This window comes from Scyliorhinus canicula, chromosome 14 (assembly GCF_902713615.1).
Source record: "Scyliorhinus canicula chromosome 14, sScyCan1.1, whole genome shotgun sequence".
NCBI lineage: Eukaryota > Metazoa > Chordata > Chondrichthyes > Carcharhiniformes > Scyliorhinidae > Scyliorhinus > Scyliorhinus canicula.
The window spans coordinates 60,721,725-60,736,163 of NC_052159.1; the positions used below are offsets into that span (position 1 = coordinate 60,721,725).

The following is a 14,439-nucleotide window of genomic DNA, read 5'->3' on the forward strand; positions in this document are numbered from 1 at the left end:
TCATCGAAAGACTAAAGTCGTCCTTACACCTTGGGCTGTCGCTGGCGTCCACCTTTGGGTTCCTCCTTGACCTGATGGGTGGCCGAATCTTTAGGGTGTGCAGCCGCTCCCTGCACATGGGGTGCCACGTCCACCCTATGTCGATGCTGCTGCCTTCTCCGGAGTCTGGTCGCCTGGGCTTCCACCAGCAACGCGATGGTAGCCACTGTGGGATCGACACCACCATCCATTTTGGTATCTGTAAGGAATTGGGGAATGTGACAAACTGACAATCACTAGGGCTTCCATTCTGGGACCCCCAAATCCCACAAGCCTCCCCCAGTCTTACATGTCCCGCCATCTCTCAGAGTGCCAGCCTGCAAGCCTGTGTAACATTCCACATATCACACTAACGATTAAACAACAAGGAAACGTCACCTTTCCATATTGGTACCAGTACAAAGTTATAGCAACTCATTTTCACAAACAAAAGCAAACATAAAGTATGAATCTTCGTAGATCCCTCAACAGAAATGGAGGATAAGCCTGAGAATGAGTTATCATGTCCAGCACTTTGTCATAGAAATTATGTGTCCATCAATGTGTTCCTTGTTTCGTGTATCAGTGCCATTCTCCATCCAGGAGCCGCAGCTGTGCAGACCATCCCACACAGCCCAATCTCACCAGAACCAAACCCTGGCAACCACATATCCCACTGCCGCTCAAGGTGAAGTTGAACATCCTTGACTTCCAGTGTGTTTAACCTGTGGCGACATGCCAGTTACCTGCAGCACTCACCACTCCAGCAACAAGAGCATCAGCAATCTGCAAAAGCATTTCTTCAACAGCATCATCAGATGGTCCATTTAGATCAGGAGTTCTCAACCTTTTTTAACCCATGGACCCCTTTTCCTCTTAATTTTTTTTTGTGGACCCCCATAGCCATTCCACAGAAAAAAAAGCTTCTTATATGCGTGGTAAACTAATCCTAAAGTCCATCTACCTTACCGTGAGGGTTGGAAACGGATTAGCGGTATTTTCGTACGTTGCCAAATTTATTCTAATATGAAAAGTAATGAAAAAAACTTTTTACTGACTAAATTGAATTAAATTACTCTAAAAATAACCAATTCATATCAAATATACACAGTTTCTAGTGATTACTGTGTTAAATCATTCATTAAACTTCAAGGAGAAACGTGGCATAAGCGTCAGGTCAACCGTGGGTATTTAATAAGCTGCTTCTGTCATTAAAGGTCCTCCGGGCTGTTCCTAGGGGATAATAGCCCGGGCAATCTTCAACAACAACTGTCATTAAAGAACAATAAACCCATTTGTCATCAACTGGTATGGATTTTTTTTTCTCAGAATACAGTACCACAAAAATAAACACAGCAAATGCACCTTTTTGGTTCTGAGCCCCTTCAGCCCACAAGGTAAATTAGATAGATTATAATCTCTCTTTGACCTTTGTCAGTGCGAGAGAGAGAGAGAAAGGTGAATATTCATCATGAAAACAAACATTTTTTTCTTCTACTTGATTCTCAGTAGTAACAATTGTTCTGAAGTAGAATTGCTCTATGGACCACTAAAATATCACCGTGGACCCCCAATTCGGTATTTTTTTTGTGTGGACCCCCAGTAATGTTACATGGACCCCCAGGGTCCATGTGGACCCCGGTTGAGAACCACTGATTTAGATCAATGTCTCGCACCAAATCCCAGAGCATCTTCATGCATCAAACGGGATTGCCTTCTGGACTCATACGTCCCCCTGAGCCCGATTTTCCACGACCCAGGTACCTTAGGGTGTGTGAAGTGCTCTCACAACTAATATGGCCAATTCCTCATTTGCAACAGCCTTAAGCTGTGAAGCTAGAGGCTGCTCACAGTCAAAGGGAGTTAAGTGACTTTCAGCATAGAACCAAGAGCAGGACTCTGTCCTGGAAGTGTGTAGTCGGACAAAGAGGCTGCTGCTGTAGTTGTCCCTGTTGAGGGTCTCCAAAACCGCAAAGCCTCTCACCTCCCCCAGCCCACCTGAGTGCCCATCCCCCCCCCCCCTCCACCTCCCCCCTCCCTCCCCGCCACCCCCAGTCCCCCAAGCACTGGATTAGCAGCTCTGGTGCCCTTGAGCTTTATGCCGGAAAATGGAATTGACTACTCACAAGTGGCTAATCTTCACAGAATCTTTACACTTCCTCACTTCCCCTCAGTTGCCATTGTGTCAGCTTCATGTTTTTAAAGAGGGTACTAAACATGTGATTTTTTGCTGTGGGGGGCACAGTGGTTAGCACTGTTGCTTCACAGTGCCAGAGTGCCAGGTTCAATTCCCGGCTTGGGTCACTGTCTGTGCGGAGTCTTTCTGTTCTCCCCGTGTCTGCGTGGGCTTCCTCCGGGTGCTCCGGTTTCCCCCCCACAAGTCCTGAAAGACGTGCTGTTAGGTTATTTGGACATTCTGAATTCTCCCGCAGTGTACCCGAACAAGAGCTGGAGTGTGGCGACTAGGGGCTTTTCAGAGTAACTTCATTGCAGTGTTAATGCAAGCCTACTTGTGACAATAAAGATTGTTATTATTATTAATTCCTGGCAGGCCGCTGCAATTAACTTCAATCTCACTAATGAGATTGAAATTAATGCAAATGAGGGTTAATGATATGCTCACCATTTTGGGGTCAGGTAAATTGCAAACTGGTTTGTGCCTGGCATGAATCTCGATTTTGGCCTTTCCCACTATTTATCTAGCGCACCCAGATGGGCGTGGGGCTCAACTAAGTGGTTAAATCATGCCCATAGACCGGTTATTGGTATTCCCTTCCGGAGTCTAAGATCTCCCGCCTGCGGAGAATCAGGACTGGTCCCCGCTGGTGCTAACAACAGCACCCAGGTATGAGTCACAGTCCTTAGGCATGCAAATCTGTGCAAAGCAGCAAGTGCATCAGATTCCCATCACTCTGCCTCAGGCTGCCATTCGGAACGGATGTCTGATCCCAAAGTCCAGTGGCAGGCCCCCTCCCCCCACCGCGCAAATGTCAACCTCCCAGCACTGACAGCCCCTCCCTCCATTACAGGAATAACGGGTAATACTCCCCCCCACACCACACAGGCATGAGGGTAGCCTAATCCTCCTACTCAACTCCCATGCCTCCCCTTCAGCCACCATCCTTCAGTCCCCAGCCCCTAGCATTTCCCCCTGTCACCATAGCACTAACACCCTGGCAGTGACACCCTAGCCTAGCATGATGGGCCCTGATTTTGGGGAGGGGGGGGGAGTCATCCCAATGCTAATGTTGCTGCTAGGCTGCAGAGAGGGGCTCACCAATATTGGGAGAGCTTGGGCTGTGGGTGAGGGCTTGATGCCGGACCATCCGTGCCCTGTGTCTGGACTGCCCCTTCCAGCTCTGGGCAACCTGAATATCACCCGGGGCATGGCGATCTCAGGCAGCCCTCTGTTCAACAGCATCATCCTGGGCCGACTTTTAAAAATCTGATGTGGCCTCCTCACCTTGAACTGCTCTGTCTGACAGCTGATGAGCAGTCCAGCCAGTTCAGTGAAGAATCAATGCAGGAACGCTTTCCCTTTCTGAACATCTGCTCCCTCAGCCCTCTACCTTTAATACTGCAGCATTTAGAAGTGTCAAAGCCTTCCTAGAAAGCCCTCAACACTAGAAAAGGCTTCAAATCCCCTGACATCTTCCACTCAGAAAACTTCCCAGAAGGTTCTCCAATCCTCACACCTTGCTATAGTTTCTCTCCTGTCTCCCTCATGTCTTCTCTGAGCTCATCTTGTCCATGACGCCCATCTCCTGTTTTTCATGTTAGCTGATATTGTTAACAGTTCTCTATTTTCAGGTATTATCTCTCTTTCCTTTCTCCATCATTGTTCCTTTCCTCAAAAGATTAAGCCTTGACCTATGTCCTTGTAAACTACCGTGCCATCTCCAACCTCCCTTTTCTCTCCAAAGTCCTTGAATGTGCAGTCACCTCCAATGTATCCACCTTAACCAAAGCTTCATGTTTGAATCCCTCCGATTGGGTTTCCATCCCGCCATAGAATGCAACCAGCTTTTATCAAAGTCACAAATGACACCTTTTAAAAAATAAATTTAAAGTACCCAATTCATTTTTTCCAATTAAGGGGCAATTTAGCATGGCCAATCCACCTAAACTGCACATCTTTGGGTTGTGGGAGTGAAATCTTCGCAAACATGGGGAAAATGTGCAAACTCCACACGGACAGTGACCCAGAGCAGGGATCGAACCTGGGACCTCAGTGCCGTAAGACGGCAGTGCTAACCACTGCATCACCGTGCTGCCCCCACAAACGACATCTTATGTGATTGTGACAAAGGTATACTAGCCCTCTTCAACTTTCTCACCTGTCTGCAGCCTTTAACATGGTTAACCACACCATTCCCCTCCAACACTTCTCCACTGTCATTTAGCTGCGTGGGATTGCTCGCATTCTTATCCATCTAATCATAGCCAGAGTATCACTTTCAATGGCTTCCCTTCCTGCTGCTGTACTGCTACCTCTGGTGGCCCTTCCATTTCTCATCTACATTTTGCCTCTCAGTGGCATCATCAGAAAGCGCAGCATTAGTTTCACATGGAGGCTGATTGGCTCACGACATCCAGCTCCACTTCACCATCACCTCTTTCAACTCTTGCACTTGTGTTGAGTTACCAGACTGTTTATCCGATATTCAGTACAGGATGAGCAGAAATCACCTCCAGCTAAATACTGTATGGGGAAGACTGAAATCATTGGTTTTTTTAAAAATTCCAATTAAGGGGCAATTTTGCATGGCCAACCTAGCTACCCTGCACATCTTTGGGTTGCGGGGGTGAGACGCACGCAAACACGGGGAGAATGTGCAAACTCCATACGGACAGTGACCCGGGCCCGGGATTGAACCTGGGACCTCGGTGCCGTGAGACAGCAGCACCCTGAAGTTATTGTTTTTTGCATCCCAGTCCAAAGACCTATCCCTAGTTTCCGGTTCCATCCCTCTCCATGGCAACAGTCTGGGCGTAAACCTGTTTCTTTGTAACCTTGGTATAAAATCTGACACCCAGATGAGCTTCCTATCATATATTTGCACCACCTTTAAGATGGTTTCACCTTGATAACATAGTTTGACAGCCCCTGTCTCAGCTCATCTTGTGCTGAAATCCGCATTCATGCCTTTGTTACCTCGAGACTTGACTATTCCAATGCGTTTGTGGCTGATCGCCCACATTCCACCCTCTGTGAACTTGAGGTAATCCAAAACTCTGCGGCCTGTATCTTACCTCGCATTCATTTCTCACCCCTGTGCTCACTGACCCACACAGGCTCCTAGTTAAGCAGTGTCTTCATTTTAAAATTCTCATCCTTGTTTCCAAATCCTTGCACAGCCTTACCCCTCCCTATCTCTATAGCCTCCATCAGCCCCACAAAACTCCGAGATATTTGCGCTAATTTAACTCTGACCTTTTGAGCATCCCTGATTTTAATAATTCCACCATTAGTAGCTGTGCCATCAGCGGCCTCCACCCTCGGCTTTGGAATTCTTTCCATGCTACCTTGTTTACCTTGCTTTCCTTTTTTAAGATGCTTCTTAACACCTACCTCTTTGAGCAAGCCTTTGGTCATCTTACCTACTATCCCCTTATTGGCTTGGTGTCATATTTTGTCTTATAAACACCTTGGGAGATTTTAATGCATCAAAGGTGCTGTCTAACTACATGTTGTTGTTATTTCCAGGGCATGCCTGTAAATAACTGATCAGGTCCTATCTCATTTTGGTAGCTATATTGGACATCGGGAGCCAACTTTGTGAACTATGGTCCCCTTTTTCTAAAACAGTCAAATGGCAGGAATGGTGATAATTGTCCCTCCCGCTCCCTGCCATACTCTCATGTTCTTACACCAATGGAAAACCAAAAATACCAGTATGAATTGCAACATAAAAATGGCTTACGTTAACCAGCACTTCCAACAAGTAAACCAGATGGAAAACTGCTGAATGTGCAACTTGCAGGAAAAGCTTGAAATAGAGAATAAATAATCTTTAAATGCTACATACTTCATTGAATTTGAAATGATCTAGACTATGAAACAAGATGCAGAAATGTTGTGATTCCCGGTGCCAAAGTGTGCAAATAATAATTCCTGCCATTGGTTCAAATTTAACATTAATGTGAAAATTTCCGACAGACTCAGTGGATACCAGAGAGAACAAGTGGTAAATAGATTAACACTCATTGAGCCAGAAATTCAGAAGTGCCTATTTTGGGTGCCCCAAACACAGAGTACTAACAGACCACTTTTGGTTCGCGATGTGCTAGGAGCAAGGGACTTTTGGCTTTGGAATTTATTACATTGCCAAAGGCGGGAGCCGGCATCAGTTCAGGTCAATATTCAGATAAGTGATTGGGTAAGATCGCAGAGGTCAGAAAGAGGAATGACTGGGACTTGAGTGCAATTGGGGAGGGGGGAGATGATGCTACGGGGTCAAGGCAAAATATCCTGGGGTTCTGCAGTATTTCGGTGGGACTCGTAGTGTAATCAGGTGTGGGACTGTTGGGATCAGCAAAGGATGTCATTGTGTCGTCTGTATCGTTGCGGTGCTGAGAGTGTTTTTGGAGGATGCTGGAAGTAGGGGTCAAAGGAAGATTGGGTGGGGGGGGCGGGCTTGGAAGATAGAGTTATGAGTGAGGTCTGAGATCTTGAAGAAGAGGATGATTAAGGTGCTAATCTTTCTTTTGTTTTATGCTGCTTAGCCTTAGTTTTCCTGAGGCACGGGCGCCATTTTGGACACAAAACAGCATCCATTGTGCCCAAACCATGACACCACAGAGCAGAACTTCCAGTTCATTCTTTATGTCGGTAAATATAAATGAATTACTTGTTAACCATGTGTTTGTTATGCACTTTCAGCTCCTAGATTGCGTTGTCATTCCTGTGGTGATGTTCCTATCATGGTTCATCTTACACTCAAGATACAGAATCATCCACTTTGTGGCTGTTTTAATGTGTTTGTTGGGCGTTGGGATTATGGTTGGTGCAGATTTTCTGTCAGCAAAAAACCAAGGATTAGGTAAGACGCATTGGTGCAGGAGGCTTGACTGCATCTGGAATTGTATGAAATGTTTTTGAACAGTGTACAGAGTATTGTATGAACTTTAGAAAGTAGGCAAAGCATAAAGTGAGGAAAGAGACATTCAACACATTAACATAGAGAATAATTGATGGAGACAGAAGGCACATTGGAGGTATCAAAAAATACTTTGCACCTGCGCTTACGAAGGAAGAACTATTCCACAGTAAATAAGGAGGTTGCCAGGCTACTGAATAATATTGATATAGATTGTAAATAGTTGAGGCCCAAGCACTGACCCCGTGGCACTTCACTAGTAACAGCTTGCCAACCCAAAAAGACTCATTTATCCCTTTGCTTTCTCTGAGTTAACCAATCTATGTTAATATGTTACCCTTGCACCGTGAGCTGTTAATTTGTGCAGTAACCTTTGATGTGGCACCTTATCAAAGGTCAGAGGGCATTCCAGAATTTTAATTCTATGACAGTGAAGAAACAATGATATCGTTCAAAGTCAGGAAGGTGTGACTTGGAAGGGCACTTGGATTTGGTGGTGTTCTATGCTTCTGTTTCCCTTGTCTTCTCAGTGGTAAAGGTCACAGGTTTGGAAGGTGCTGTCAAAGGAGCCTTGGCTATCTTAAAAATCCACACCACAATCTTTCACTTTCTCACTTAATAAAATTCGATCAGATCACCTTTAAGTTGATGCTTCTCTAAATTATTGAATCCCAATACTAACCAATATAGATAATTAAGATGATTTAACCTGGGAGTTAGTTCAATGCCATTGAACTTTTTCCAAAGCCTCAAAACTTTCAGATCAAATCTGGACTTGGGTATTCATCACGATCCCAGCTCTGGGTCACTGTCCTTGTGGAGTTTGCACATTCTCCCCATGCTTGCATGGGTTTCTCCCCCACGACCCAAAGATGTGCAGCTTAGGTGGATTGGCCATACTAAATTGCCCCTTAATTGGAAAAACTGAATTGGGTACTCTAAATTTATTTTAAACTAAATCTGGACTTAGTGTAATTTTTTTGTTAAACGCATTTTATTCAAACTTGTATCAAAGTAGGTTACAGCAAAGAAACACCCCGGGAAACATTCTTCCCAACAATCAACTATACAGTTTGTACAGAGTTTCCTCCTTTTTCACCCCCCCCCCCCCAATCCCTGCCTCCCCCTGCGACGAACAGTTCCTCAAACACGGTCACAAACATCCCCCACCTTTTCTCAAACTCCCCTGCTGAGCCCCTTAACTCATACTTTATCTTCTCTAACCGCAGAAAGGCGTACAGGTCACCCAACCAAGCTGCTACCCCCGGTGGCGATGCTGACTGCCACTCCAGCAAAACTCGTCCCCGTGCAATCAGAGAGGCGAAGGCCAAGACATCGGCCTTCCTCCTCTCCATGAGCTCCGGCTTCTCTGAAACCCCAAATATCGCCACCAAAGGGTCCGGGTCCACTCCCTCCTCCCTATCCTGGCTAAGACCGGGAACACTCCCGCCCAGAATCTTCCCAATTTTTCGCAACCCCAAAACATGTGTGCATGATTCGCTGGCCCCTGCCCACACCTCTCACACTCATCTGCTACCCCTGAAAGAACCCATTCTCGCCCGAGTCATATGCACCCTGTGCACCACCTTAAACTGTATCAGGCTCATCCTTGCACAAGAGGAGGTCCTGTTTACCCTTCGCAGTGCCTCACTCCATACTCCCCAATTGATCTCCATTCCCAACTCTGCTTCCCATTTCTCCTTGATCTTCACCACCCGCTTGCCTCCCTGCTTCCCAGCCACTTATATATATCCCCAATTCTTCACTCTCCTTCCACATCCGGCAATCTAGGGAACCCCTTCCAGACCTTTCGTGCAAAGTCCCTAACCTGTAGATACCTGAACTCACTACCCCTCGGCAGCTCTACACTCTCCCTTAGCTCCTCCAGACTGGTGAACCCTTCCTCCAAATACAAATCCCTCACCTTGACCAGCCCCACTTCCCTCCACCTCCTGTACACACTAGCCATCCCCCCCAGCTCAAACCCATGATACTCGCACAGCAGCGTAAGCACCGACATGCCTTCCACCCTAAAATGCCTCCTCAACTGATTCCATATCTTCACCGCGGACTGCACAATGGGCTCCCTGAATACCTACTCGGAGCCATTGGCAACGCTGCCATCACCATAGCCCTCAAACTAGACCCCTTATAAGATTCCTCCTCCATCCTAACCCACTCTACCCCTTCTCCTTCCCACCACCGCTGCATCTTGTCCACATTCGCCATCCAATAATAATGAAGCAAGTTTGGCAACGCCAACAACCCTGCTTGGACTTGGTATTCTAAGTGAAACCTGACCAATGTCTTGTACAAGAACAAATAGCATGCCTTGTCTTATAATCAATTTTCCAATGACTACACCCAATTCACTTTAACGATTACTTCACGGTATTGGCATGGGGGAGATTGCAGAGATAGGGAAGGGCAAGACCATGGAGACAACTTGTAAACAGGGTGAGAATTTAAAAATTGCTTAACCAGGGACCAATGTAAGTCAGCAAGGGCTTCATTGCTGTCACGAGGTCATGTAGCACCACACTCAGACCATTGTGCCCTAATCTCAACTGATAGCACATGTGCCAGAAAATGGACAGGACCAGAGGGCTATCACAGCTGCAGACATGCAGTAACCATTTTAAGTACTCTCTCAAAACCAGCACAAGGCAATACAGAGCAACCTTAATCCAAAATAGCTGGATCCTCACACAGAAAACAGAAGTGGAAGTAGGCCATTTGGCCCATCAAGCCAGCTCCACCATTCAATGTGATCATGGCTGATCCTCTATTTCAATGCCGCACTCTTGCTCTCTCCCCATATCCTTTGATGCCATTAGTGTCGAGAAATCTTTTTCTTTCTTAAATACAATGTTACTTGGCCTCCACAGCCATATGTGATAGAGAATTCCACAGATTCACCACCCTCTGAGTGAAGAAATGTCTCCTAATCTCAGTCCTAAATGGTCTACCCTCTATCCTCAGACTGTGGCCCCATGTTCTAGACTCCCCCAGCTAATGAAACAATATCCCTGTATCGAGTCTGTCCAATCCTGTCACAATTAGATATGTTTCAATGAGTACCCTCTTCAGTGAGTACTCATGTACCACCCTAACTGGGACATCACCTAGAAAAAGCTCTAGGATGTGGAGACACACATAGGCCCATAACCTCCGGGTTCCCCAAAGTTGCATTTAGGGATTACCCCTATGATGCACTGGGAATCCCTCTCAGAAGTTCCCACATAAGGATTTACCCAGCAATTGTCCAGGGGATCTAACTTCCTCTGGACAATTGCACTAGGCTGGGAATTATCCAACAGAAATGATTTAAATGGGTAACTACGAATGGTTTTCTGCCAGTTTTAACCTGATAGTTACTCTGAAAGTGTTAGATGGGAAAAAACAAACTTATAACTCCAGAGTAATTATTTAAATACCCAGACCCATCCTCCTGGCCCAACCTGCAACTGTGCCCTACCCCTCCAACCCCAACCTGGCACCCACCAGCCCCCTCGCCCAGATCACCCTCCCCGCCACCCCCAGCCTGACCCGACCTGCACCCCCCCCCCCAACCTCCGGGACTGGCCCAACCCGCACACCCCACCACCACTGGTCAGATCCCACCCAACTCAGTCTGACCCACCCCCTCCCTACCTCCTCCCCTTGCGGGGCTGAGCCTCTCATCCCTCCCCAGGTCAGGCCCCCACACCCTGCAGGTTTGACTCCAGGTGATCACAATCTATCCAGGCCCTGTTCTAAGTAACCAATATTTGGTTCTAATATCATGCGATAGACATAACGGTCTTATTGTAGCTGAGCTTAGTTCTGCATTTAGTTCTTGTGAGTGCTATTAGCCATGACTGCAGGGAGCAATGGTGATCTCTCGTTCAAATAAGCCAGGTTGGGAAGATTCCATTAATGATTAACTGGTCCTTGGGGTATCTTACCTTGGGAGTGTAATGTACTGCCAAGGCGTTCCATTGGTGCTTGTTTGGGAATGGGATAACCTATGTTTGTAACAGCGAACGAGAAAAGCATCAGTGCATTTCTTTATACATTTATGCCCGATGAAAGTGACCATTTTTACTGATGTCCCTTGTGGCAGACTAGAAAGATCCAGAAGCAGATAAAACCATGATGGTGTTGACCTTCAGTACCCTTGCATTGCTGTTCCTGTCAATTTGTCTGCAGATCAACTTGTAATGGATGGTACAACTTTGACACTGCCTTCTTGGTAATGGACCTCAGTCTGTGAAGGCAGCTCTCGTCAGATATTCTCAAGTAGCTGCAACTGAGTCTATCGGCATGATTTTGTTTGGATAATGGTAATCTGTTTCTTGTGTAGGGGAATTTCGTAAGATGTTAGTCAGTGCTGATTACCAGTTTAAGAAAAATGTTAAGAGGTGGGCTACTAGATAGATAGATACCTAGTTTAAGAGAGTTGAGGCTTACTGCTTGAGAAAAATGTGGAGTTTTGACTGAAATTCTTCATTGAAAGAATTATGCATGGTTCAAGATGGCAGACAATTCTAGTTGGAATATGTTAGGTAGTATTAAGGGACATAAGGATAAGATATGTGAGCGTAGAACTAGTTTAGACGTTAGGAAAATGAATTGTTGGCCTTTGGAGTAACTTGTCATACCATGCTGGGAAAAGGACAGAGGACATGATCTTTTTCATATGCTTGTAATATAAGAGATCCAGAGCATAACATTACCGTTTAGCAAGTCAAATGTAGTCCATCCAGAATTAGCATATCATTATATTATCATAAACTTCTTTTTATTCTTTTGGGAACATTAGTTTCCTCCTCTGATCTCTCTGATAGTGTAATGAATATCTCAATATCACTTCTTACCAGGTTGCAAATCATCTCATTTTTAAAAGTACTGCTTGATTGATCCTCAATCAATTACTTTCTATGGACATTTGTATTATATATTTATCAACATGCTTCAAATATTTTTATTTGCTCAAATATGAAAGTTGCTGTGTATTCTCAAAATATAGTTCTGAATATTATAAAAGGTAACTTTATTGATGCTTTGAATTTTTCTTAAGTGGATTTAGTGTCTTTTTTTTTTAAACAGGTAACAACAAGTTGCTGGGAGACCTTTGTGTCCTGGGGGGTGCTGTACTTTATGGAGTTTCGAATGTGTGTGAAGAATTCTTTGTGAAAAACTTTAGCAGAGAGGAGTTCCTGGGAATGCTCGGCTTATTTGCAACCTTCTTTGGCGGTATACAACTGTAAGGAGTGGCAACGTTTTTCTAAATTATTTCTTTCTGATTTGTATCTAAATTGGGGAGGGGTTGGTGGTGATGTGGTTAAATGGGAATTATGTCAGGGGACCCTGGAAACAGCATAGAGGGAGTACAGAGGCTGCCAGGTGCTAAGGTGGGCTGGACGGAAAGGCCCACCTTGGTACTGTGGACTTTGTCCCCGCTGTGAAAAAAAGAATGAAACAAAAAAGCAGTTCTCCAGCACTCACCCCTCACACTTCCACTCCCCCCCCCCCACATATACCCCATGTCCCATCCATGCAAACCTATGCAATCTCATGCCCCCAGTCACCCCTTGGCCCTTCATAACCTCCATGTAAACCTATGTCCCTCTGTGGTGAATCACAGTAGCGTAATTCACACTATATTACTATGTCTTTGTAAGCTCGGCACACGAGCAGTTGCGCTGCTCTGCCACTAGGGGGAGATGCACTGGGAGTGTACGGGAGTTTGTACTGGGCTCCACCCTTGGCTCCACCCACGGCTCCTCCCCCCTAACCGGAAGTATAAATGTTGATGCTGAGAGCCTGCCTGCAGTTCATCTGGAGTTCATCGTGTCACAGGCAGGCTCTGTTGTAAGACGATTAAAACCATTGTTCACTTCTAACCACGTGTCGCGTGAATTGATGGTCTCATCACCCTCTACCTTCCACTACATAGTCTCTATGCCAACTTCGTGCAACATTAAGTCCCCCCCATCACTCACCACCCTGTGTGCTTAAGGCACCCATTACAACTCTCTCAGTATTAGCCATGGACAGAATTTAGGACCCATGCTCAGATTAAATGAAGTCCTCAAATGTCTATTGATGAATTCACTATTTTAAAAACTATCATTGATAAAATCGAACAATTCACTACATTTAACGTCTTTAAAATACCTAGTCCCTTGTAACAACAAACAATTGCATTCATATGCCCACTTTCAAGACTTTATAAACATTGTCGATCAAACTGTGAACTAACAGGTTGTGAAGTCAATCATGCAGCTCTAACCCTCAGGCCTATGTCAGCAGACAGAGTGAAATAGCAAGCACTGTTTTTTTAAAACTGAGGACAGAATTTAACATTTTTTTAAAGGATCATAGAATCCCTACGGTGCAGAAGGAGGCCATTTGGCCTATCGAGTCTGCTATGCAGGTACCCTCTGAAAGAACACCCAACTGAGGCCCAACCCCCCCCCCCCAACCCCCCCCCCCCCCCCCCCCACTCTCCCCTGAACCCCACCTAGGGGCAATTTAGTATGGGCAATCAACCTAACCTGCACATCTTTGGACTGTGGGAGGAAACCGGAGAACCCAGAGGAAACCCACGCAGACATGGGGAGAACGAGCAGACTCCGCACAGACAGCCAACTGAGGTCGGAATCAAACCCAAGTCCCTGGCACTGTGAGGCAGCAGTGCTACCCATTGTGCCACCATACCACCTTAACGGCAAGATACTTAAATTTCTTGACAGCTTAACATTCTCTTGGACAGTTCCAATTCCTAGTTTCAGTGAACCTTTTTTTTCTTCATTTATGGGATGTGGGCATTGCTGGCTCGGCCAGTATTTATTGCCAGTTGACGGTTCCAGAGTTTATCCACTTTTTGCACAGATTCACATCTACTTTTAACTATTCCAAATTGCACCTTACCTCTCCCAAAGAGCACCTTTCTCTCCTGAGGGGCACATCCCTTTTCCCAAAGGGTATCTTACCTCTCCCCAAGTATCCATATTTTAAGGGTACTCTAACTCTTCAAATAACTCTGCTAACTTTCGACTATCTCCTACTAAATCTAAAGTGGACAGGCTGCATTTTAGAAATACCACGAGCCAAAATTTGATCAGCCTAAAGGCAGCTGCACTTCAATATATGCAGTCGCCTCTTTGAAACATGGATGTGTAAAGTACGACCTGTTTCTGTCCCCCCCAGCCCGCATTCCCCCCACCCCCGCTGCAAAAATGGTGGGAACCAGTGGGACTTCTGCATCCTTGTCTCCAGAACTATTTGTGCTCAGATGGAGAATCTGTGTGAAAATTCAGGCCAATAATTTCCA

At 45.7% G+C, this 14,439-nt stretch overlaps 1 protein-coding gene across 1 annotated transcript in view; it reads left to right on the forward strand.

Moving 5' to 3' along the window:
* LOC119977447 (solute carrier family 35 member F2-like) overlaps positions 1–14,439 on the forward strand; it is a 74,199-nt gene that overhangs the window by 39,023 nt on the left and 20,737 nt on the right. Inside the window, exons 4-5 of the mRNA XM_038818366.1 lie at positions 6,902–7,061; positions 12,210–12,366. Of these exons, the coding sequence (XP_038674294.1) occupies positions 6,902–7,061; positions 12,210–12,366 (317 nt within the window). The remainder of the gene's footprint in view (positions 1–6,901; positions 7,062–12,209; positions 12,367–14,439) is intronic.